At 32.2% G+C, this 22,986-nt stretch overlaps 4 protein-coding genes across 5 annotated transcripts in view; 1 reads left to right on the top strand and 3 right to left on the bottom strand.

Annotated features, from left to right (window-relative positions):
- LOC106718809 (calcium/calmodulin-dependent 3',5'-cyclic nucleotide phosphodiesterase 1) overlaps positions 1-22,986 on the top strand; it is a 103,514-nt gene that overhangs the window by 19,797 nt on the left and 60,731 nt on the right. The gene's annotated exons all lie outside the window — the stretch shown is intronic.
- Positions 4,469-9,682, bottom strand: LOC106718836 (maltase A1-like). The gene is made up of 10 exons (XM_014513031.2): positions 9,620-9,682; positions 9,382-9,542; positions 8,774-8,953; positions 8,538-8,695; positions 7,778-8,359; positions 7,347-7,454; positions 7,075-7,225; positions 6,601-6,796; positions 5,886-6,023; positions 4,469-4,647 (listed from the first exon to the last, which is right to left on the bottom strand). The coding sequence occupies exons 1-10, from the start codon at positions 9,622-9,624 to the stop codon at positions 4,578-4,580; spliced, it is 1,749 nt and encodes a 582-aa protein (XP_014368517.2). The 5' UTR covers positions 9,625-9,682; the 3' UTR covers positions 4,469-4,577.
- Positions 11,222-15,114, bottom strand: LOC106718838 (maltase A1-like). Its single transcript, XM_045678822.1, has 10 exons — positions 15,015-15,114; positions 14,738-14,898; positions 14,306-14,485; positions 14,022-14,179; positions 13,304-13,882; positions 13,115-13,222; positions 12,736-12,886; positions 12,228-12,423; positions 11,823-11,960; positions 11,222-11,335 (listed from the first exon to the last, which is right to left on the bottom strand). Exons 1-10 carry the CDS (start codon positions 15,017-15,019, stop codon positions 11,266-11,268), a joined length of 1,746 nt encoding a protein of 581 aa, XP_045534778.1. The 5' UTR covers positions 15,020-15,114; the 3' UTR covers positions 11,222-11,265.
- Positions 16,094-19,281, bottom strand: LOC106718837 (maltase A1). The gene is made up of 10 exons (XM_014513032.2): positions 19,077-19,281; positions 18,819-18,998; positions 18,554-18,711; positions 18,345-18,470; positions 17,809-18,264; positions 17,622-17,729; positions 17,377-17,527; positions 17,019-17,214; positions 16,600-16,737; positions 16,094-16,252 (listed from the first exon to the last, which is right to left on the bottom strand). Exons 1-10 carry the CDS (start codon positions 19,240-19,242, stop codon positions 16,186-16,188), a joined length of 1,746 nt encoding a protein of 581 aa, XP_014368518.2. The 5' UTR covers positions 19,243-19,281; the 3' UTR covers positions 16,094-16,185.

Here is a 22,986-nt window from a genome sequence, read left to right as displayed (position 1 = left end):
TAATTGATCTAAAGCACGTTCTATCATAGCTTAATCTTCGAATCACTATTAATCAAAGTGCTTTCGACGAAAACGTTTCACAACACGGTGTTGTGTGGTCGACTCGGTCAATTGCCCTATTACGTTGCAGAATTGTACCCTTGTCTATACAAATATTTGCACTGTAAATTGAACTTTATTGTCTTGCAATTGAATTTTAATTGTTATTTATCTATGTTTTTATATAACTATAATAGACGTTGTGCATCGATTATGTTAAATAATAAATATTGTTGTTTATTGATAGTGTTATGTAGTCGTATGCGTTTTAATTGTGTGTCCGATAAACACGTGAACAATAGTCTATAGTGAATATTTATTGATGAGTCAAATACAGTACATTCAATAGATGATGCGAATTTTAGAAAATACATACGAGTAGTTTTTCGTTGGCCGCCTTCTCGTATAAAAGAGCAATATAAATTAGATTGGATGTTAAATGTTGCGGCCTTAGGGTTTCGTCGCGCTTCCTTGGACGTTTATATTTTTAAAAATGTCATTTTAACATCTATTCAATTTTGATATTTTGTTTTATCTTATTCGTTCTTATATCTTGTACACTTTTTTTGATATACAACTTATCTTGTCCTTATTTTTCATGTTAAATTTATTATAAAGTTCATTGTGAAAAATTAATCAGTTCACGTATCAGCCATAAATAAAGGCAAATTATGAACAGATTTACCTTGCAATTACAGTAATATTTAAAAATCAATCCATAACTGGCTTAAATTAATTCAATTGGTCATAATTTACTTATATCTGATTTCTAATAAAAATTAAAGTAAAATTTTAATATTAAAACCTGATATTTTTAAACTACGGTAACATAAAATAATTGCGACTTTGTTTTACGTCATTTTTACAACTGCATGCCAATTTATTGATGTGAAATACGGCCCCACGCAGACGCCGTATTTCAAACGCCACCCGACTAAAATATAGCGTTAAAATATCAATGAGCATTACGCAATACGGAGAGCCAATTAAAGTACGAACCGACGTATAAATACACCTGTGACATAGAACTAATAAAGTAAATCAGTTGAATTCTTAACGGTAGCCTTTTTTCTGCACTATGAATATTGAAAATGCATCAAATTTACAGATAGTATATTGTTTTATCGACAAACTGTAGATTAGAACTTAGTATTATTAGAAGCCTCCAAAAACTCGATTCATTTCGCTGTAAAATCTGACTTACGACATTGACGTAACTATCTCCTCATGTGAAAGAAAAATTACAAATCAAACAACTATAAAGCTATATACCTTACCCGATTTCTTTATTTAGTAAATTTTATAAGTGGTGTAAATTAAATTATTAACTCTGCGTACTTTCTCGATATAGATTCGAATTGTGGGCCCATTCGAAATTGAGTACGCAGTTGTGTTTGAGAGGCTGTTACTGTGGCGGTTGTAACGCTCCCGTAGAGTGCTGTCGTATTTAAATGTACATGCAAGATTTATATTTAGCTGTCCTATCCGTAGTAAGAAACGAACATCAACCTAATTCTAATATTTAATGATTACATACATAATTAATTAGGAATTTAGAGTTTACTTTGTGGAAGTTGATGAATTAATTTTTGTAAATTGGTGTGTTGTTTTTAGAAAAAAAAAAAATCCAGTCAAGAAAAAGTTCGATAAAATTAATGTGCAACTATTTTTTTTCTTCACATATATATTTAAGCCACTTTCTAAAACACTCAACAATTAAGATTTTTCTTTCTTTCATTAAATACAAAATAATATGGTTAATTACAGCGTCTTGATTTTAAACCGTTCCTTGTTAAAACTGGATTTATTTTTATTAACATTTCGTATTGTAAAGAAAAAAGGGAAGATAATACAGCACCACGTCGCGCCTAACAAGGTCTTCTAGTTGAATATCAGAGCGGCATGCGGTTGGTTTCATTTTATTAAGGCGCTTCACAATACAATGCCTCCATTTGAAGTCTGTCATGCCAATACATTCGATAAGGAACTTGGGCACGTTTACATCTATATTCTTTTGCCTTTTTAATTCTTTTCTCAATCTTTTGAAATAGTACATTGATTCTTTTCAGATTTTTATTACCTTTTAAATGCTTTAAATGCTCTCATCAAATTTACTAAATACTGTTTTATAACGAATAAACAAGCACAACGTTTGACTATGATTCTATCTGATTTTAAACGGTGATGATCGAAAGATATAAGCACACATGCATATCTTCAACAATGTTTCAAAGGTATTTTACTGAGGAATAAAAATTAAAAAAAAAAATGGGACCCATCTGCAAGCACTTCCTTTCGATTAAAATATTTTTTATCAAAATTGGACCACCAGGGGCGGAGTTTCGCGGTAACACACATGAAAAAAAATACAGTCGAATTGATAACCTCCTTCTTTTTGAAGTCGGCTAAAATATGCAAGTAGCAGTAACATTTAAAGTCAGCACAGCTTTAGCACGCTAGTTAAAGAGCATTGTGCCATTCTGTACGTAATACAATACATACACAACAATCAGTCGGTCTATTTTGAAACTAGTTTTAAGCAAGTACGTTCGAGTCTTGGGTCACGCCGCCGCACCGTCTCAATCATAGCATGGTTAACCATGCTACATTTAAATGTAGATAATGTTTTTTTATGACTATATATATTTCTTATTTAGTATATACATATTATTAAAATTATTCAATTTGGATTGTCTGTATGTATATATATAAAAGGAAAAACATATTAAAATACATGATGTATTTACGTTGCTGATAAAGAAAAACTAATTTTTAAATTATTTGTTCGCAAGGCCGCGTTGGTTCCCAGTAATCTCCGGAACGACTGGACCGATGTCTATTGAAAAGTAGCTGATGTTTTTCGGGCTTATCATTGACTACTTTTCTACGCTGCCAAATACGAGGGTAACCGCTAGTAGTAAATAAAAAGAGAAAAACTCACATTAAAATTAAAATCAGACGAATCAGGTCGGTCTTTCTATTCAACGAATAGTCGTAGTTTTTCCAATAGTTGTTCAATTTCACAAGTTCTATTTTTCGACAGTTATAGAATTCTAAGGAAAACAAGGGAAGCTGCAACTTCTACTTTTTAATCCTCGTAACTTACATTGAACCATATGATCTATTAAAATTAATTCACAATTATATTAGAGCAGCAATGTACAATGTTCTACAAATTAATATCACACTTTATAAACGTTATTCCAAACATAGCAATCCATCTGGGTTGTTGAGTGTGAATTACTGATTCGTTAATGGATTACAAGTTGATTGACTTTAATTAATGCTTATTAATGATAATATATGTTTTTAATTATACTTTGTACATTGCGGCTTTACAGGTATTTGCTAAAATTGGCTTTAATACGATTCATACTAATCGTGCATTTATTGCTTGATTGATTTATTATTGAAGGTTTCTGACGTCAAAATATTTGTATAAAACATATCATTAACCCTATCATTATCTTTGACAAAATAGAAATAACAATGTGTTTTAAACAGGGATTTTAGTTTAAGAAACCAATGGTTACTGACATTATTTGAAACAAAATATTCCAAATTCAAATATACTAATTGCATTGAATGTTCTTTTGTTCACTTTTGAATATTCTTAACTAGCTGTCGCTCGCGACTCCGTCTGCACGAATGAAAAAAAACGTAATTAGTAGCCTACGCGTTCTTTCAGACTATTATTTAATTATTTATTAACTCTGATTGCTAATATAATGCAAATGACTATGTGATATATCTATGCCAAATTTCATCAAGATCCTTTGAGCCGTTCCGGAGATACCTTCAAACAAACATTCATCCAACCATCCAGCTAAACATTCGCATTTATAATATTAGTAAGAAGTAAGGTGTAAATACAATATATTACATATTTAGGTCATGCATAATTTACAAACCCAAATGAAGTTTCACTAAGTGCAAATTCTATCCGGCCTTAGCGTTAGTACATTAATAATGTAATTACGATTTAGCTTAGTGTTCTGAAGGACTAACAACCGTATGTTAAGCAAGACTTTGAATCTAAGGGTTGAACAGCAAATATAAAAGTGTTCTTTTTGCTAAATTGACGAGACGGACTGTTTTATAAACGCCATCACCCATGTCAAAAAGTAAGCTGTTATTTGTTTCGTATATTATTCCAGATTGTTAGGTTTAATCAGTAGTTATTTTAAATCTCTATACTATTTTAGTGGTTCTCTCTCTCTCTCTCTCTATTCTATGTTCTGTCAAATAGAGCTTAAAATTCCTATCATTCGTTTTGATTTGAAATAATTATACGCAATTATTTATTTATACATTTATTTTTACACATACAAAGTTATTGGGAATTTTTGTAAACTGACTTTACAAGGAATATAAATATATAAATTAATTAATTAAATTGAAACCAATGAAAGAATATAAGAATGTAAATTAGTAATTTCAACTAAAACATTGTTCAAAGGTAAAAAGGTTTGTGGATAAGCCATCAATTCAAATTATTTTGCAATGACACGAGGCTGGTAGTCTCCGTGACTTGGTGATTATTGAACAACTTTAAGTACCAATGCTTCGAGCGCTTCTATTTGAATGTTCTCTGCGTCCAAAATGTCTCTGAAAATAAAAACAACATTCTTTCATGTTACTTGTAATTAATCAATCTATCACTAATTGCTACAGAGTCAATTTAGATTTCTCATATTAAATTTACACTAAGGGGGACCACTTACTAACTCTCAATTGATATGATTATTTTAGACTAAAATTGTAACTTCAAATGTATCAATGATTGTCATATAAGTATTTTTATAAAATACTAGCTGTCGCCCGCGACTCTGTCCATGCACAGTTCAAAAAAAAACTTAATAGCGGTATGAAAAATAGATAGTAGCCGATTCTCAGACGTATTGAATTTGAATATAAAACTTCATAACAATCGGTCAAGGCATTTCGGAGGAGTATGGTAACTAACATTTTGACACGAGAATTTTATATAAGGTATAAGATAGTAATGTAAATCCTAATAATTTCTACTTTAGTGCACAAAATTACTCTAATTACAAATTAATAAATTAAAGTCAAATTTAACATGTATTATGTTATATTAATTTTCATGTTATATCTCAGAAGACACGTGTAATTTGTACATCGTTTGTGTATTCGCTATGATGCGGTTACAGAGGCAACCTTTGTGAGAAACGCGAAATATATTTTAACTCAAAGCTTATGAATTCATTGATAGCAGCGTGTGGTATGATGTGCAAAAGTTTAGTATTATGATAAATTATACCATGATTATTCCTAAAAAACCTTACCGAACAAACCATACAATGTACACCTATAATTTTCCTACCACTTAAAATTAATACAGACAGGGTGAAAAAGAACAAAGGTCGACCGGTACAATACGACGACCACACAGAAGACATGCGTGAAGTGGAAGCAATTCCGCGTTTCATCTGATGAGCGTGGTCCCGGAGGCCTAATTTTAGTCCTCTTTCCCTTCCCACCCTTTTCCTATTAGGAAAGGATGGGAAGAGGAAGTGTATTTGGCAGAAAAGGGGACGCATAGGAAGGGGAAATATCCTCTTTCTGTGCGTCCCCTTCTCCGTTGATTAAAGGTAGGCAACGCATCTGCATTTGCGGATGTCTATGGGCAACGGTCGCCTCGCTATTTCGGTGAATTCAGGTGGCCGTTTGCTCGTTTGCCACCTTTTGATATAAAAAAAGCTAGAGCAATTTTTTCTTCTTCGTTATTCGTAAATCATTAGACGCACAGGGTCAAAGTTGTGTCCAACTGATTACTGAAGCTCAAATTTATTTGATTCAATTTAATACTATAGTGGATTTACCCTGTATTTTTTGGAGAATAAACACTCCGAATGACGACTTCTAATTGTCCAACAACATGTTCGAAGTACGTTAAGTCTAAAGTGTATTTTTTATCTTTGAGGTTAATAACCGTGACGTATGATGCGCCTTCGTGCCACCTGTAAAAATTATAAGATATTAATAAAAGTATGGGTGAAGAACGTGTACATAATAAGTTCAAATTGAATCAATTAACTATGTTAAATTGTGACTTGCAAAATTTTATATTTATGTGCACTGATAACAAAAAACAGATTGGATAAGATCAGTCTTGTATTTATCTTTTATCTGCATGTGTTTTTCGGATTAATGTTGACGTTTGAAGTACCGAATGGATAACTGTAAGATTGTATCTTTCAAGTCAAAAAAAAGTAATGGTAAAAAAGTACTAAGACTCTAAATGCCATACTCGTAGTCAAGAACTTACTAAAGCAGTTCTTTAACGATTCCGACTTCAATACCGTAAAACAACGCGCCCTAAAGAAAACCCACGATGGGTCTGAAACTAGTCAGTACCTATACCGAAATACGCATGTGTTAAGATGTGTTTTTAAGCAGTATAATGTCTCATGAAAATTTTGATAATCATTTAAATATATTCATATTTAACAGTAAATATTTTTCCACTAAACCTCTAATAGGCGTTTAATTTAAACTTAGGAAATTATTTAAATTTCAAAAATGAGAATAACACACCTTTCAAATGCAAAAACGTCCGAATTAAGCGCGACCGAATCGTATCTGCCATGTCTAAATGCTGGTTCTGTCCTTAGTTGTGCTAAAGCCTTGTACACATTTAGATGACTTGATTGTGCCACTTTCTGTACTTCCACATTCAAAGTTTCATAACCCTCAGCTACAGGTAACCAAGTTTTATCAGCTGACGAAAATCCTTTAAAAATTAAATTTTAAATTACTCTTTTTTGATGACACATAAGAAGCCTGAAGATGGATTTAATTTAAATATAATACATAAAAACTAAAATATGTCATTAAAAGGTGTCCCTTTAGGCAAGGTTCCGAAGATACTGGCAACGTTCCCCCTTTGAATGGCTAGACTAATTCTTTGTCCGAGGTAGCTACTAGCGAGGCAGCTGCCAGCTCTTCGGTCTCTAATTACTCTTTTAAAGTAACAATAATAATCAATAATAATGTGGTTCAATTTCATACCAGCGTTTTTCTCTGAATTCCACTGGAAAGGAGTTCGTTCCGGATCTCTGGATTTAATCCAGTAATTTATTGGGTCATCCGTATTGCATCCCTGTGGATCAACTGTTTCTTCCCAACTGATGTATCCATCTACCATTCCTATTTCTTCACCCTTTTAAAACAAACGTTAGTTGACCAAATTAAAAGTAACCTTAAAACACTACGGAACGCAAAAAGGGTAATTAACTCTAAGACGTTTATATTTAGCCTGGCAAGAATAAAAACATGTTTACCATGTATGTAACAGCTACCCCAGGCAACAAAAGCACTAACATATTTATGCCATCCACTAGTTCAGGACTAAATCTTGAAGCTACTCGGTTGTTGTCATGGTTTCCAGCCTGAAAGCATATCAGATTGAATTCGTTTATCAATATTTTTGACATGATAACGTCTTACACATCGATGAAGGACGACCGCACGGATGAAAAAGCATGACTCATAGTCACGTCCCGCTTGAGCCAAGCGTGCAAGGGAGAGAGCGGAACAAGCAATAGAGTGGCACGATCGACTTAAGCGTTCGGCTTGTGACGAATCTACCTTTTCTAATTAAATTCAATTCATAACAGTATGAAGTTATATAATTAAATTATGAAATTTACAGATATTCAATTTACTATTTGATAGCCAATTTATCATATGAAATCCTAATGAGAACACTTACCACCCAGTTCGCCAACTTATCAACTGGTTTAAATGTTAGAAATTTGTCAAGCGCGTATTTGATTTCTGCAGCCGAAGATGATCCATCAACATCAGTTATCAGATTAAAATTGAATGGCATCTGTGCACCTTCCCGTTTTCCATCACCAAAATACCTCATCGTGATTTCTGGACTTGCGTAAACCTCTGTCATCATAACTCGAGTAAAACTATCTTTTTCTTTATACTCATCAAACACTTCTCTCCACTGATAAACCATGTCGTAAGTTTCTTCTTGGTCTTTAGTATAAACATGGCTTAAATAATCATAACTTTCAGGATCATCAACATTGTCACCTGAAAGAGGCTCATCGGGATATTTGCCACCAAACTCTTCTTTATCCACTTCAAATAGATGTGCCACAGCATCAACTCTGAAGCCTGCCACACCTTTGTTTAACCAGAATCTAAGAACGTTTTTCATTTCTTCGACCACTTCTGGATTACGGTAATTGAAATCAGGTTGTCCAATAGCAAATTGGTGTAGGTAATACTTTCCAACTTCTTCCCTATATTCCCAAGCACTTTTACGAAAAACACTATTCTGTTGAAAAAAAAAACACATACACGGTAATTGAGTTCTATCGTTATTCTTCACCCTTTACTTTTAATTAATAATGGAAGAAATTCATTTTGCATGGCGATGTTACCTAGAGGATTGTTAAATCTTTAAAAAGATTTTGTAGACTAAGTTAAGAAATGTATGTTTAAGTATTAATTACCCAGTTATTAGGAGGATGTAATGTTCCATTTTCATCAACAACTCCGTCTTCCCACATAAAATAATCAAAATACTTTTCATCGCCTTTCAACGCTTCTTCAAACCAAACACTTTCATTGCTTCCGTGATTTGGTACGAAATCGAGGATAATTTTAATACCTGCATAAATATTTTTACATTATGAAATAATAAAAAAATGATAAAGTCAGATAACAATCAAAACTGTATTACACTTACCTAATTCATTTGCTTTTGAAATTAGGTTATCGAAATCCTCCATACTGCCATATTCGTCATTAATAGCATAAAAATCGGATATGTCATAACCGAAATCGTACATCGGTGACTGAAACATCGGAGACAGCCATGTTGCACCTACACCAAGTTCTTTCAAATATTCTAGTTTAGAAGTTATTCCTAAAACAAAGAAATAGAAATAAATCGTACGAAAATTATAAATGCGGATATGAAGGGCTGGATGAACTGCAAAATAGTTATACGAATCTGAAAAGAAATTAAGAACTGATGTGGATTATAATCTAGAATAGCGTATAGGTTACTTATTTAGTCATTAATTTTATAATTCCCAGCGAACGAAGTCACAAAAGCTATGATGTAACAAAACTTATTTTGCAAAAGGTTATTAGCCGACTTCAAAAAGAAGGAGGTTATCAATTCGACTGTATTTTTTTTTATGTATGTTACCGTGAAACTCCGCCCCTGGTGGTCCGATTATTATGAAAAATATTTTAATCGAAAGGAAGTGCTTGCAGATGGGTCCCATTTGTTTGTTTTTTTTTTTTAAATAACTAGAAGACTAGTTATTATATAATTTTATAACTTACCGTTAAGATCACCAATTCCATCGCCATCACTGTCCATAAACGATCTAGGGTAAATTTGATAAAAGATAGTTGTTTCCCACCAATCTAGCTCTCTATCTTGCTTTGCTCCTCGAGCACACAAAAACAATATCGGCAGAAGAAATAAGCCTTTAATGTTGACCCTGAAAATATATTTAAAAATATAACTAAACGTTCAACAAATGAAAAATCTTTGGGACTAAATCATTACACAACCAACCTCATTATTGTTGTCAAAATAAAATTCTAATATTACGAAGCACTTTATATACCTTGGACGATACTTTAGATTAAGATAACCAATACAGTACATAAGATGAGACTCTAAAATGATAAGCAGATAATTCATCTGTATCAAGATATTATCTGCATGTAACAGACAGGCAATTTGGTATAATCAGAATTAAATTATCAGAAGTTACAAGCTTGCTGAATAAAATATGTAAGTGTTCATGCACATTATAATCATTTTTGAATTACGATTTGAAGAAGTAATAAAAAAAACTTTCCAAAAAAAACCCAAGCAATATCTGTTGAGACCCATTGGATTCTGTATTACATACTTGTTGGTGTAAGCTGTTATAGCTCACATCATTATCTCCCTGGCCTGATCCCACTCACGTGGGCTTGGCACACGAGATTTTATAAACTTTAAAGATTTGGCTTCATTTTTTACGGCCGGCCTTCCTGTCATCATCATCAGGTGCTATTGGTGCAGGTACGCCTCTGTCTGGCCCAATACATTTCTCCACATGGGTCTACTTTAGGTTTTTTTGCTTTCAGCTCTCAACTCTGATATTCTTGAGATCGTATAAGAAGTCATCCACACTTTACTATTTACCAAAACAAATACCAGTACCTAAAGATTTGTATAACAAACATCAGAGTTACAAACCAAAAAATATTTTGGGCAGACACAATATTAAGGACTTTACTGATCACAAATTTAATTATGAACTACGAAAAAAGTGTGAGGTGGTTATCATATGAGGAGCGGCAAAGTGATCCCTACACTACGGAATCTTCCCAATAATAAATTAGTCAAAATTATTTGATGGCACACTTGTGACATAATAAGTAGGCTATGTGTTCTTCTAGACTATGCTATCGACTATCGAAATCCACGCAGCCCTTCTGGAGATACCTTCAAACAAACATCCATCCATCCGTCCATCTAAACATTCGCATTTATATTACTAGGATTAAATATTTCTTTAAAAAATTGCACGTTGATGCTTAAAGATTCGCCATCCCTGCCATACATATTTGTTTGGGATAGAAGTATTATACAGGCGGCTCTCTTATAAACAATTCTAATATTACTGCTCTACTACGACTTGTGAATAAATCATAAGAACAAATAAAGTTTTACTCAGTATGTAAATTGTCTATTGTGGAATATAAGAAAATTATTAATGTTGTGATGTATGTTCAAGCCGGTGCCGTCACCGGACGATCACACGTAAGTTAAGCCGTTCTCAATAAATTAATTATTATGTCTCACGAAAGTTTAAACAATTTAATATGGGTTCAAGGTGAAAAGAGTAAAGAATTTACTAACTTCCTGTAGAATTAAGCAGTAATAATGTAAGCTATTTAATTTCGAAAATATGAATGTATTTAGCGGAATTGAAAAAAGCTTCATTACATTTTAAAATTCATTAAAAACCTATGTGTTTTCCATACTATGTTCTACATCTGTACCAAATTTTATCAAGATCCGTTCAGCCGTTCCGGGCCTTTCAAACAAATATCCATCCATCCAAACGTTCGCATTTACAATATTAGTAAGATTTTTGTTAAAATGAAAAAACAGTTGCATATTTTTGTTTTCTTTATTAATAATGAAAATAAATGTTATAAATTTCATTGGACTACTTTTAATACGAAGGCTTCGCGTCCATAAATTTGTGTATTTTCAGCTTCGACCACATCCCTGAAAACATTAAACAAATTTCAAAATTTTATTTATTATATTTCGAGGTTATTTTAAACTTATTGCCAACATTGTAATTAGTACATGTTTATGCCTATGCCTACGCGTATGCCTACTTTGTATCTAAAAGCCACTAATTTGCGGTTACGCAGGGAAACAGGACAACCTTTCGTAGTGAAGTATATCTCACTAAAAGCCATGAATTTGTAAAGGGTTCTTAATCCCTTAACTGAATTTTTATTTCATAATATCCAAGCCTCAATTTTGTCATCTACTTATGTTGTTCACTTTGTTTTTTCAATTTTCCTTACATAAAAATTGACTTTTAGCATCTTAATTTCGTATCTACTTTGATAAAATACTCGTAACTCATTTTTATAAATTTATTTTCCTACAGAATGAAACCTACTTTATTTTTAATTCCCAAATGGTATAAAATAAACAGTATTAATATTGTAAATATAGAAATAGACCATGCTATATATACCCTTTAGTCTTCGCAGACTGGACGCTAGTGACGATGACTTCCAGTTTCCCCGTGACATTTTCAAAGTAGGTCAAGTCTAAATTGTAAATTTCATCTCTGAAATTAATAACCGCTACGTAGATCTCACCATCGTGCCACCTAGAAAATAAATTTAAAACCATTTCTGAAAACTTGTTAATATCAGTGACTTGTGTTTACTTAAAATATTAAATATACAATTTTAATCTTTTTAATTCTATATACTCAACAATCACAATATATCAAGCATGGATCACCCATTTCGTATAGTAACTTTACGAATATTAACATAAAAGTGTAGTACTTGTCTCTACTTACACAAAGCCTAAATTTTAATCATTCTAGTTTTATTTGGTATGCCTCAAGCAGTATTAATTCAGAGCAAACCTTTTAAATGCCAGAACGTCTGAATTGAGCGCGACGGAATCGTACCGTCCGTGACTAAATGCAGGCTCTGTTCTCAGTTTAGCCAAGGCCTTGTACACATTTAGATGACTCCTTTCCGTTGTTCGTTGAACTTCAACATTCAGAGTTTCGTAACCTTCAGCTACTGGCAACCAAGTTTTATCAGCTGTAGAAAATCCTAAAAAAAAAAAGGAAAAAAATGTTCTTCAAACTCAATTTTATCTTTCTTACAAAGTGTTGATTTTCCTAACGCTTGCAATAATTACGGTCATTATTTTCTTTTATTTATTTAGACAGAATTGAGACAACAACATTATAATGCTTACAATTCTTAAAACTTATTTATTTCCACAATTTATTTAACTAACTTAAGCAGTAATGGTGGTGGTAAAACAAGGTGATTGATATAAACAGAAAAGATTACAAGATCCACACCAAAGACCACAAAGGAATATTTAAAAAATTGACTTTTCTAAAAAATGTTATTCACCTGCATTTTTATCGGCACTCCATTGAAAAGGTGTGCGCTCAGGATCTCTGGAGGCAGTCCAATAGTTTATGGGATCGTCAGTGTTGCAGCCGCTGGGATCCACTGTGTCTTCCCAGCTCACGTACCCATCTTCCATTCCAATTTCTTCACCCTGGGAAATGAAATAAATTATCATCGTTTTCACTACTAAATATATAATTAAAAAAACGTTTAAAAAAAACTGAACAATTTTTGTGAGTGCATTAACATGGTGTTACTCAGAACTTATATTTCATCCAAAAATATATTTTAAAGAGGCACTAAGAATATTTAAGTACGAGTTTCGAGTTATTCAAAAAAATAAAAATAATAAAAGTGAATGTTTTTGTATAGTACTCGCCATGTAGGTAACAGCTACGCCGGGTAGTAAAAGAACAAGAATATTGATACCATCAACCAGTTCTGGACTAAATCTCGAAGCAACTCTACTTTTATCATGGTTTCCAGCCTGAAAACAAAATAATAGTACTTAATTGAAATTTTGAAATTTTGATATCACAACAACAGCGCTCAAAATATAGGTACTTACGACCCAATTAGACATCTTGTCAATTGGTTTAAATGTTAGAAATTTATCAATAGCATATTTAATTTCTGCAGCCGATGATGATCCATCGACGTCCGATATCAGAACAAAGTTAAATGGCATATGAGCACCTTCCCGTTCTCCTTCACCAAAATATCTCATTATAATATCTGGACTTCCATAAGCTTCAGTCATCATTACTCTAGTTAAACCATCCATTTCTTTAAACTCGTCAAAGACATCCCGCCATTGATAAACCATGTCGTATGTTTCATCTTGATTTATAGTATATATATGATTTAAATAATCGTAATTGTCAGGATCATCAGAATTCCCAGAAATTGGTTCATCAGGATATTTTCCACCAAATTTTTCCTTATCTACTTCAAATAGATGTGTTATAGCATCAACTCGGAAACCAGCTACTCCTTTGTTCAACCAGAAACGTATAACATCTTTCATTTCTTCAACAACAGCTGGGTTCCTGTAGTTTAAATCAGGCTGACCAATAACGAATTGGTGGAGATAATATTTACCAACTTCTTCTCTGTATTCCCAAGCACTTTTACGGAATACGCTAACCTGTTGAAAATTCAATGCACTGAATGCATATACTTTTTGGTTCTAATTTTACATTGCATATGAACTGACGAAGTTTGATTTGAATTTAAAAATATTTTAAGTTAGTTTAATTTCTAAAACTAAACTAATAGGTACTTACCCAGTTATTAGGGGGATGTAATACTCCATTTTCGTCGACTACTCCATCTTCCCATACAAAATAATCAAAATATTTCTCATGGCCTTTTAGAGCCTCTTCAAACCAAACGCTCTCGTTACTTCCATGATTCGGTACAAAATCAAGTACAATTTCAATATCTACAAAATAAGATTTTTTTTAGACTAATAATTTTTTCTATTGTTTTTTATTCACAATATTTATTATAACCCTCTGGTTTGAAAAGATGTTAGCAAATATTAATAGAATGATTGCTAAAATTTTACCCAATTCGTTAGCTTTCGCCATTAAGTTGTCGAAATCTTCCATAGTTCCATACTCGTCGTGAACATCATAAAAATCAGAAATGTCATAACCAAAGTCATACATTGGTGATTTAAACATCGGGGACAACCATGTCGCTCCTACGCCGAGTTCTTTTAAATATTCTAATTTGGATGTTATACCTGCAAAACTCATTGGAAAATGTAGTAGCCATTTTTTATATAAAAGACATCTTATTTAACAAGAGAAGACATACTAAATTAGCTTTCAGTATTAATCGTATTGAGAATCAAAATCTAGTTTAGAAATCAGACTCCGAGAGACCAGTTTAGGAATAGCTGTGCTTAGAGACATACGTTATAATGGTAGATAAAAAATATGAAATCAGAGGAAAAATAATTTAGTAAATAATGAAAATTCATGTAAATAATTACCATTAAGATCTCCGACTCCATCCCCATCGCTATCCATAAAAGATCTTGGATAGATTTGATAGAATATAGTTTTCTCCCACCAATCTAAATCTTTGGTATTTTTTGCTGCTTTCACTACTAAAAACAGCAACGGTAGAATATATAAATGTCTCATTTTGAACCTGAAAAGTAATTTGTAATGCCATAACTTGAAAGTACACTCGTGACTCTATTGATTTGATACGAAAAAGTATTTGCTAATTGTAAATTTAATATAAAAAAAAAAACACAAACATACCTCATATTCCCAGTCGTCTAATACAATTTAAAACTACAATCTATCTTATATACTTGAAGATGGAGAGAGAAATATCTTGACGATTGTGAAAGACAGTAATACTTTAGGAGTATTGAATAATCTGATAACAGTTGGAACCCATATCGCGACTGAAATTTATCTCCACAATGACATGGTCAGTAATCTACTCAACTTAATCTTTTATTCGAGAATTTTTCAAACTTCACACCTATTACAATAAAATAAATACTTTTTTTGGGTTTTTTTTTTATATCATAAGGTAATATTGCAGATACGTTACCAGGTTCTGCATTCATCTATAACATTCCAAAAAAATGAAAACATTAAGCATGTACACATACTGTTGTTGAAGCTAAGCGGCAAAGAGATTCAAACAACGACTTCGTCAGCGCGGAATAAATAAAAATAAATAAATATATAACCTAAGTTCCTTCCGTATACATCAGCTACCTTCCAATCTAAGTTCCGTCAAAATCAGGTATAAAGTCAGGTAGACAGACATAATAATTTTTTTCAATATTATACACAGACACTAGTTTTATCAATTTTATTGGGATGTCTTGGAATAGTGGGAAACGTGAGGCGAAAATCTTAAGGCGTTGTATTTGACTGGTTTGATCAATTTGATATATTAATTTCATCTAGACCATTCTGTCATCGAGCACGTACAGATACTATTATTTAAAATATATTGCATTCTTCTTGTCTAGTTTCTTTTTGTATACTTCAAGTTTTTTTTAAAAATGCTATTTGATTTGATATTCTGCATGGAGTTTTCAGCTCTTCAGAATTAATAACAAAGTGGTAATTTTATGGATTTTTAACAGGTTAAGCATCTTTATATTTTTACCATCGCCTCTTAACATCAAGTGGGAGTACAGACAAAAAATAATTTACTAAAAGTTCTAGGGTTTAATATTAGCCAATCTTTCCAGGGATTTTCGTGATAAATTTTGCTTAACTTCAATAATATTATCCTTCATAAGGTACATTTTCGAAATGTCATTTTCTTTTATCTGTAGTTATTGAGGTAAAATAATAATACATTAATGCATTGAAAAACGACTTTATTTGCCCACAAATAATAACCCTTAATCTAGAACACACATATTTTTAAAATCATTATATGCATTGCGGTTTTTATAAATGTTTATAAGTGCTTAAGGACAAGTCCTTCAAAGCCGACGACCGGTACAGCGTATGCAGGATACGTATCACTGTAATCAAACAAATAAGTAGTTATTAAAATTTTCTTTTTAATTAATGTTAACTTGAAAAGGTTGGAAATTAACAATTAATCCCATATTTGAATAAAACGTTTTAAATTTTATCGCTGATTGTGTTAAAAATAATCTGTTTCCGTGTTAGACAATCGTAGTAATTAACACTTCGGCTGTATTAGGAGTATATTCTATTGCTTCGATAATAATTAAACAATAAGTTAAAATTTTTTAAATAAATTTCTTCAATTGCGTAAACAGAAAGAGATCGTTTAATTAAGGTTTATTTTATTCAAACTATGTTTAATGAATCAATTGTTTGTTATTGTTTTTTTAAAACTTACCCTTCGTCTTTCGGTGACTGTATGCTGCTTAGAACAACTGTAACGTTTCCGTCAATGTTTTCGAAATACGTCAAGTCCAATGTATAATCATTATCCCTCATGTTCACCAGAACCAAATAATTTTCGCCTTGATACCATCTGAAAGGTTTGTTTTAATATATTTTATCATGACCGTGATACAGTTAAAGTAATCATAATTCCTCGTTTATGTTCTAATGTTCTTAATTATATGTGTTTGTTTCTTAATTCTCAGGTACAAGTGTAATTTTTAAAAATGTTAACATTTTTGGGTGTTTCCTATTCGGCCGATTGAATAGCCTGATCGGCCCAACAATTAACACTCACATTTATGCATAAAATTTAATTTTTTCGGTACTGATGTCAGCTTTTCAGAAAGGGAAAGGAGGTAGAATTCATACCTTCTAAAAACAAAAACATCTTTGTTTAGGGCCAAAGAATCATAACGTCCTAATCTGAAGACATCATCTCGGCGCAGATCAGCAAGCGCCTGGTAAATTTTTAAATGTGATTTTTCTGCCGCTTTCTGAACTTCTACATTCAATGTTTCGTATCCTTGTGCAACTGGCAGCCAAGTTTTCTCAGCGGTAGAGAATCCTGTATAATTTATGAAAAAGTTTAGTAGTGGATGCACTTAGAACAATTTCAAACTTTTATAGAAACAAATTAACTAATTTGACAATGGTAAAATCTTAACAAACGTTTTAGATATGAAATTAAAATGTACGACTTCAGTAATAACAGATTTAAATCGAATACCGGCATTTTTCTCCGCATTCCAGTGGAATGGGGTCCTTTCCGGATCTCTGGAGCTTTTGTAGTAATTGATTGGGTCGTTTGTATTACATCCAGAAGGATCAACTGTATCCTCCCAGCTTACTTCCCCGTCTATCATGCCAATTTCCTCTCCCTTTAATATAAAATAATATTTTTTCTTATCCATTGAAGATAATATTTGCGTTGTACTATACCATAAGAATTTCTTGGCATTGTTAAATACATACCATATAAGTTACCGCAACACCGGGAAGCAATAATACAATCATATTTATTCCATCAACCAACGATGAACCGTAACGAGACGCCATGCGACTATTATCATGATTTCCAACCTATAAGTGATAAGATATAACTGTCAATAAATGTTCAAAAAAAGTACTTCAATGATCACTTATTTATAAAAATTCTTACCACCCAGTTGGACACCTTATCTACTGGCTTGTAAGTCAAGAACTTATCTACAGTATGTTTCATATCAGCAGCGGACGAGGAGGCATCTACATCTGTTATCAAGTTAAAATTGAAAGGCATCTGAGGCCCTTTCCTCTCTCCTTCGCCATAATATCTTACAACATCTTGTATTGTGGCATAAGCTTCTGTCATCATTACTCTTTCTAAACCATCTTGTGCAGATATTTCTTCAAACACATCACGCCAATCGTAGACCATATAATATGTTTCGTTTTGGTCTTTTGTATAAATATGGGCAAGATAATCGTAGGAACCTGGATCGACATCGCGTCTACCTGACAAAGGCTCATCCGGATATTTACCACCATATAGATCTTTATTCACTTCGAATAAACAATTTACAGCATCAACTCTAAATCCAGCAACACCTTTGTTCAACCAAAATCGAATAACATTCTGAAAAATATATTGACGAATTATTGTGATCACGCTACCGACAATCTATGATCATTGTTTAAATTAGACAAAAATAAAACCTTGATTTCTTCGACGACATCTGGGTTGCGATAGTTCAGATCGGGTTGCCCGACAACAAACTGGTGCAGATAGTATTTCCCAACCTCTTCTCTATATTCCCAAGCGCTTCCTCTAAATTGACTTCTCTACAAAAATAATTTATTTTCGTGAAATCAACTCCATGTATGTTAACGTACTACATAGCTACTATAAATAGGTTATACTTTACCCAATTATTTGGTGGTTGCATATTTCCATTTTCGTCAATCATACCGTCTTCCCAAACAAAATAATTGATATATTTTTCGTTACCTTTGAGCGCTTCTTGGAACCACATACTTTCATTTGATGCGTGGTTTGGAACCAAATCTAGTATTACTTTTAAATCTGAAATAATCATCGCATTCTAAACAATAATGAAATTACTAAAAGTGCTTACATAACTCTAAACATAATATATTTATTGACGTGATATATTATTTTAAAATTCTTACCTAATTCATCGGCTTTTGCAAGTAAGGCTTCGAAATCTTCCATTGTACCGTACTCATCATGAATAGCGTAGAAATCAGCTATATCATAACCGAAGTCGTACATTGGTGATTGAAATATTGGTGAGAGCCAAATTGCCCCAGCACCGATCTCTTTAACGTGTTCTAATTTTGAAGTAATACCTATAAATAAATTAAAAACTTAGCAGATTCACATTTTTAATTTAAATTAAAAACTATGTGATGTAATTTATACTTTACCATTAAGATCACCGATTCCATCATTATCACTGTCGGCAAATGATCGTGGGTAAATTTGATAAAAAATAGTTGTCTTCCACCACTCTAGTTCTTTTTCATCATTCTGTTTTATAACATTACCACTAGACAGAATTATAAAAAGCGGCAAAAAAATTATTGCCCTCATTTTCTATCGCTGCCAGGATAGTCGAAGTTAGAATGGTTAAGAACAATAATACAGAGTTCGCAGGAAATAATTTATACTTAAGCCGTTTCACCATTATCAATATTGTCGTGTGTGTTCCAGATAAAAACTTTCCATTGATATTAATTATATAATTATTTGATAATTATATATAATATCATCTATATATATAAAAGAAAGTCGTGTTAGTTACACTATTTATAACTCAAGAACGGCTGAATTGATTTGACTGAAAATTGGTGGGCAGGTAGCTTAGAACCAGGAAACGGTCATAGAATAATTTTTACCCCGTTTGCTATTATTTATTCCGCGCGGACGGAGTCGCCGTAAAAGCTAGTTATATATAATTATAAGAAATGAACCTACCAACTTCAAATAAATAAGTTTTACAGAAATATATTGTTACCTTGCTTTTTAAAATATTAAGAAAAAAACTGAGATGACAATTTTAAAATTCATTTCAGATTATAAAAATCTTTTAAAGCTTCATATGAAACTAAAGCAATACATGATGTGTATACATAATTCAATAATATTTAATGTTGTAATTTCGAATCAGTTTTGCCATTTTATAACAGTTATTTTTTATATCAAAAGCTGGAAAATGAGCAAACGGCCACCTGAATTCGCCGAAATAGCGAGGCGAACGTTGCCCATAGACATCCGCAAATACAGATGCGTTGCCTTCTTTTAATAATTGTAAAAAATGTTGTAAATTTATCCCAATTCATTCCGAGCTCATACGATATCAAATAATATATTTCTAAGTTATACAAATAATTTTGGACATAAAAATTAACAAACAGAAAGATGAATTTTATTGCATATAATAGATAAGGAAATTATGAAGATTTCTCAACAAGTGTTGTATACAATATCAATCATACTAGAATAGATAAAATTTTATCTGCATTGGATTGTTTACCACTTACCGAGAGTATTGGAAGTAAAATTGACCTTGTAATATTATTAAATAAATATACTAATATGTAATAATTAAAAATAATGTTGAGCAGTATATTATAATGCTTTATTCCAAAATAATGCATAGAATTAAAAATAACAGACCGATATAATGTCTTATCATCATTAATGTAAAAAAAGTATTTAAACTTGCATCCGTAGTACTAAAGCTTCATCAGCGGATAAATCCAGATATGTTGCTAGAACATTATCACTGAAACATAAAATATTAATATAGTCTTAGTGTTATATAATCTGGGATGTAACACAGATAAGTCAAAACATAAGGTTTATAAAACCATGTGCGTTGACCCCACATGACCTGCTCAGATAATGTACAAGACAGAAAAAACCTCAAAATATCAAATACCTGTACGAACGCGAAGACTGAACGCTGCTGGCTTCGACTTCCAGCTGACCAAAAATTAAATCAAATACAGTCAAATTGACGATCTGATAAGATTTACCCAAATTCATAACTATTACATATGTGTCGTCGTTATACCATCTGAAATAGAGACAAAGGTATGAAAAATCAAATACTCTCTATATTATTAAGTAATCATTTTAACAAACTATATTATTAAGCTAATAAAGACAATGCGGAGAAATTAAAAGGTGTGAAAAATTTATCCAAAGATTTATTTGCATACTGTGTTAGTCTTTTTGTGAGTTAATGTGGCGACAAATACAAACCTTTATACATATTAATATCAAACTAATACCTTTTGAAAGCAAAAACGTCCTGGTTTATAGCAAGCGATTCAAAACGTCCCAAGCGAAATGCAGGCCGAATGCGCAGGTTACTTAGTATTCGATAAACTTGATAATGCGATCTCACAGCATTTCGTTGGTATTCTAAATTCAAACTTTCGAAACCTTCTGCCACAGGTAGCCATGTTTTGGCTGCACTTGAAAATCCTAGAAGTGTATGAAAAAAAACTGACATTCCATTTTTCTCGCGAAATCTTTTCATAAACAATGAAAATAGTAATAAACACAAAATATTTATCTGCCGTATTTTAATCAAAAACATTGATATTTAAGTGTGTATCTATTTTAATAGAAATTGATTCACCTGCATTTTTGCCATTGTTCCACTGGAATGGCGTCCGCACTGGGTCACGTGATACATCAATAAAGTTCACCGGATCGTTCGTGTTGCAAGCTTGCGGATCCTTCGTTTCAACCCACGGTACAAATCCATTTATCATTCCTATCTCTTCTCCCTTTACAACAAAATGACAAGTATAAGTTTAGACACATTCTATAATAAATCAATTTGTTCAGAATTTATGAAATCAATTCGTCCTTTTACTCTTGAAAACTGAAGGCCAAAGTTTACAAATCATTAGCAAAATATTAGATATTTTAATTGCTTATAAAATTCTTTGTCTGTATTGAAATAACCAGATTATGTCACAACGTGATTAAGCTTACCATGTAAGTGAAAGCTATCCCAGGAAGCAACAGAACAAGCATATTAAATGCATCTACTAACTCTGGCCGGAAACGTGTCGCTAAACGGCTTGTGTCGTGGTCTCCTGTCTGAAATATAACAGCTATGATTATTTTTTTTTTTTGTTAAAGTTATTTTTACTAAAATGAAATTCTTTATCCTTATAAACTCCTCGTGTTCAAGTAAACTATGCTATTTTTAGAAGACAGATTTACTACTTACGAACAATTACATAATACCAATATAGCTTTCGCCTTTCTGTAGTGACTAATCAATAATGACGTGTGGCATGGTTGGAGTATATATTATCGAACTTACCACCCAATTAGCTGGTTTTCCCAGAGGCATGTACGAGATCCATAGATCTATGGCGTGTTTTAGATCTCTCGCATCCAACTCTTTCGAGGTCATTTCATCTATCAATACGGTGTTTACGGGAATATGTGCTCCGGAGTGATAATTATCTCCGTAATACCGTACCGTTGTTTTAATTGGGCTTCTTGCTACTGTCATCATTATTCTGGTAAACAGTTTAAAATTAAATCAATATATAAAAATATTTATTTTCAAGTATGTAGTACTAACGACAGTGTTAATATTTTTTAATGTAATATAAAAGAGGAAATATTACCTATAGCTTCTATAATTGCGTTTTGTACAACAAAAATTAAATTAATTTCTTGGCTCTAAAGAGTAAAAGTTGGAATATTAATCATACCTTGTAAAGTTATTTCTTACACTCATCGCATCGAAGACATCTCTGAACTGCGCTACAATATCAAAAGTTTCTTCTTGGTCTTTCGTATAAATGTGAAACAGATAGTCGTAATCGTCGGAAACTGCTCCTGGTTTCCCGGTTTTAGGCTCGTCCGGGAATCGACCACCGAAAGTATCTTTATCGGTTTCGAATAAATAATTAACAGATCCCAATCTCATTCCAGCGACACCTTTTTCCAACCAATATTTGACAATATTCTGAAAATATATAATTAATAATACGAGTACTGGTCTTGATAAGGAGCCTTTTAGACATTTTTTATTGATCGAATATATACAAATTGAATATTTGAATACAAGTGTACTTACATTTAATATACGTCTATTTTATTACTATTAAAGCAAATCAGAATTTCTTTACCTTCATTTCTTCCGCTACAACCGGATTCCTATAATTTAAATCGGGCTCTGCAGGACTGAACTGGTGTAGGTAAAACTGATCTCTAGTCTTCGAATATGTCCAAGCACTTTTCCGAAAAACGCTTACCTTTAAAAGTATAATAAATCACTATAACAATAGTTAATTT

The sequence above is a fragment of the Papilio machaon genome, chromosome 1 (assembly GCF_912999745.1).
Source record: "Papilio machaon chromosome 1, ilPapMach1.1, whole genome shotgun sequence".
Classification (NCBI taxonomy): domain Eukaryota; kingdom Metazoa; phylum Arthropoda; class Insecta; order Lepidoptera; family Papilionidae; genus Papilio; species Papilio machaon.
This window is presented reverse-complemented; position numbering and strand designations above follow the sequence as displayed.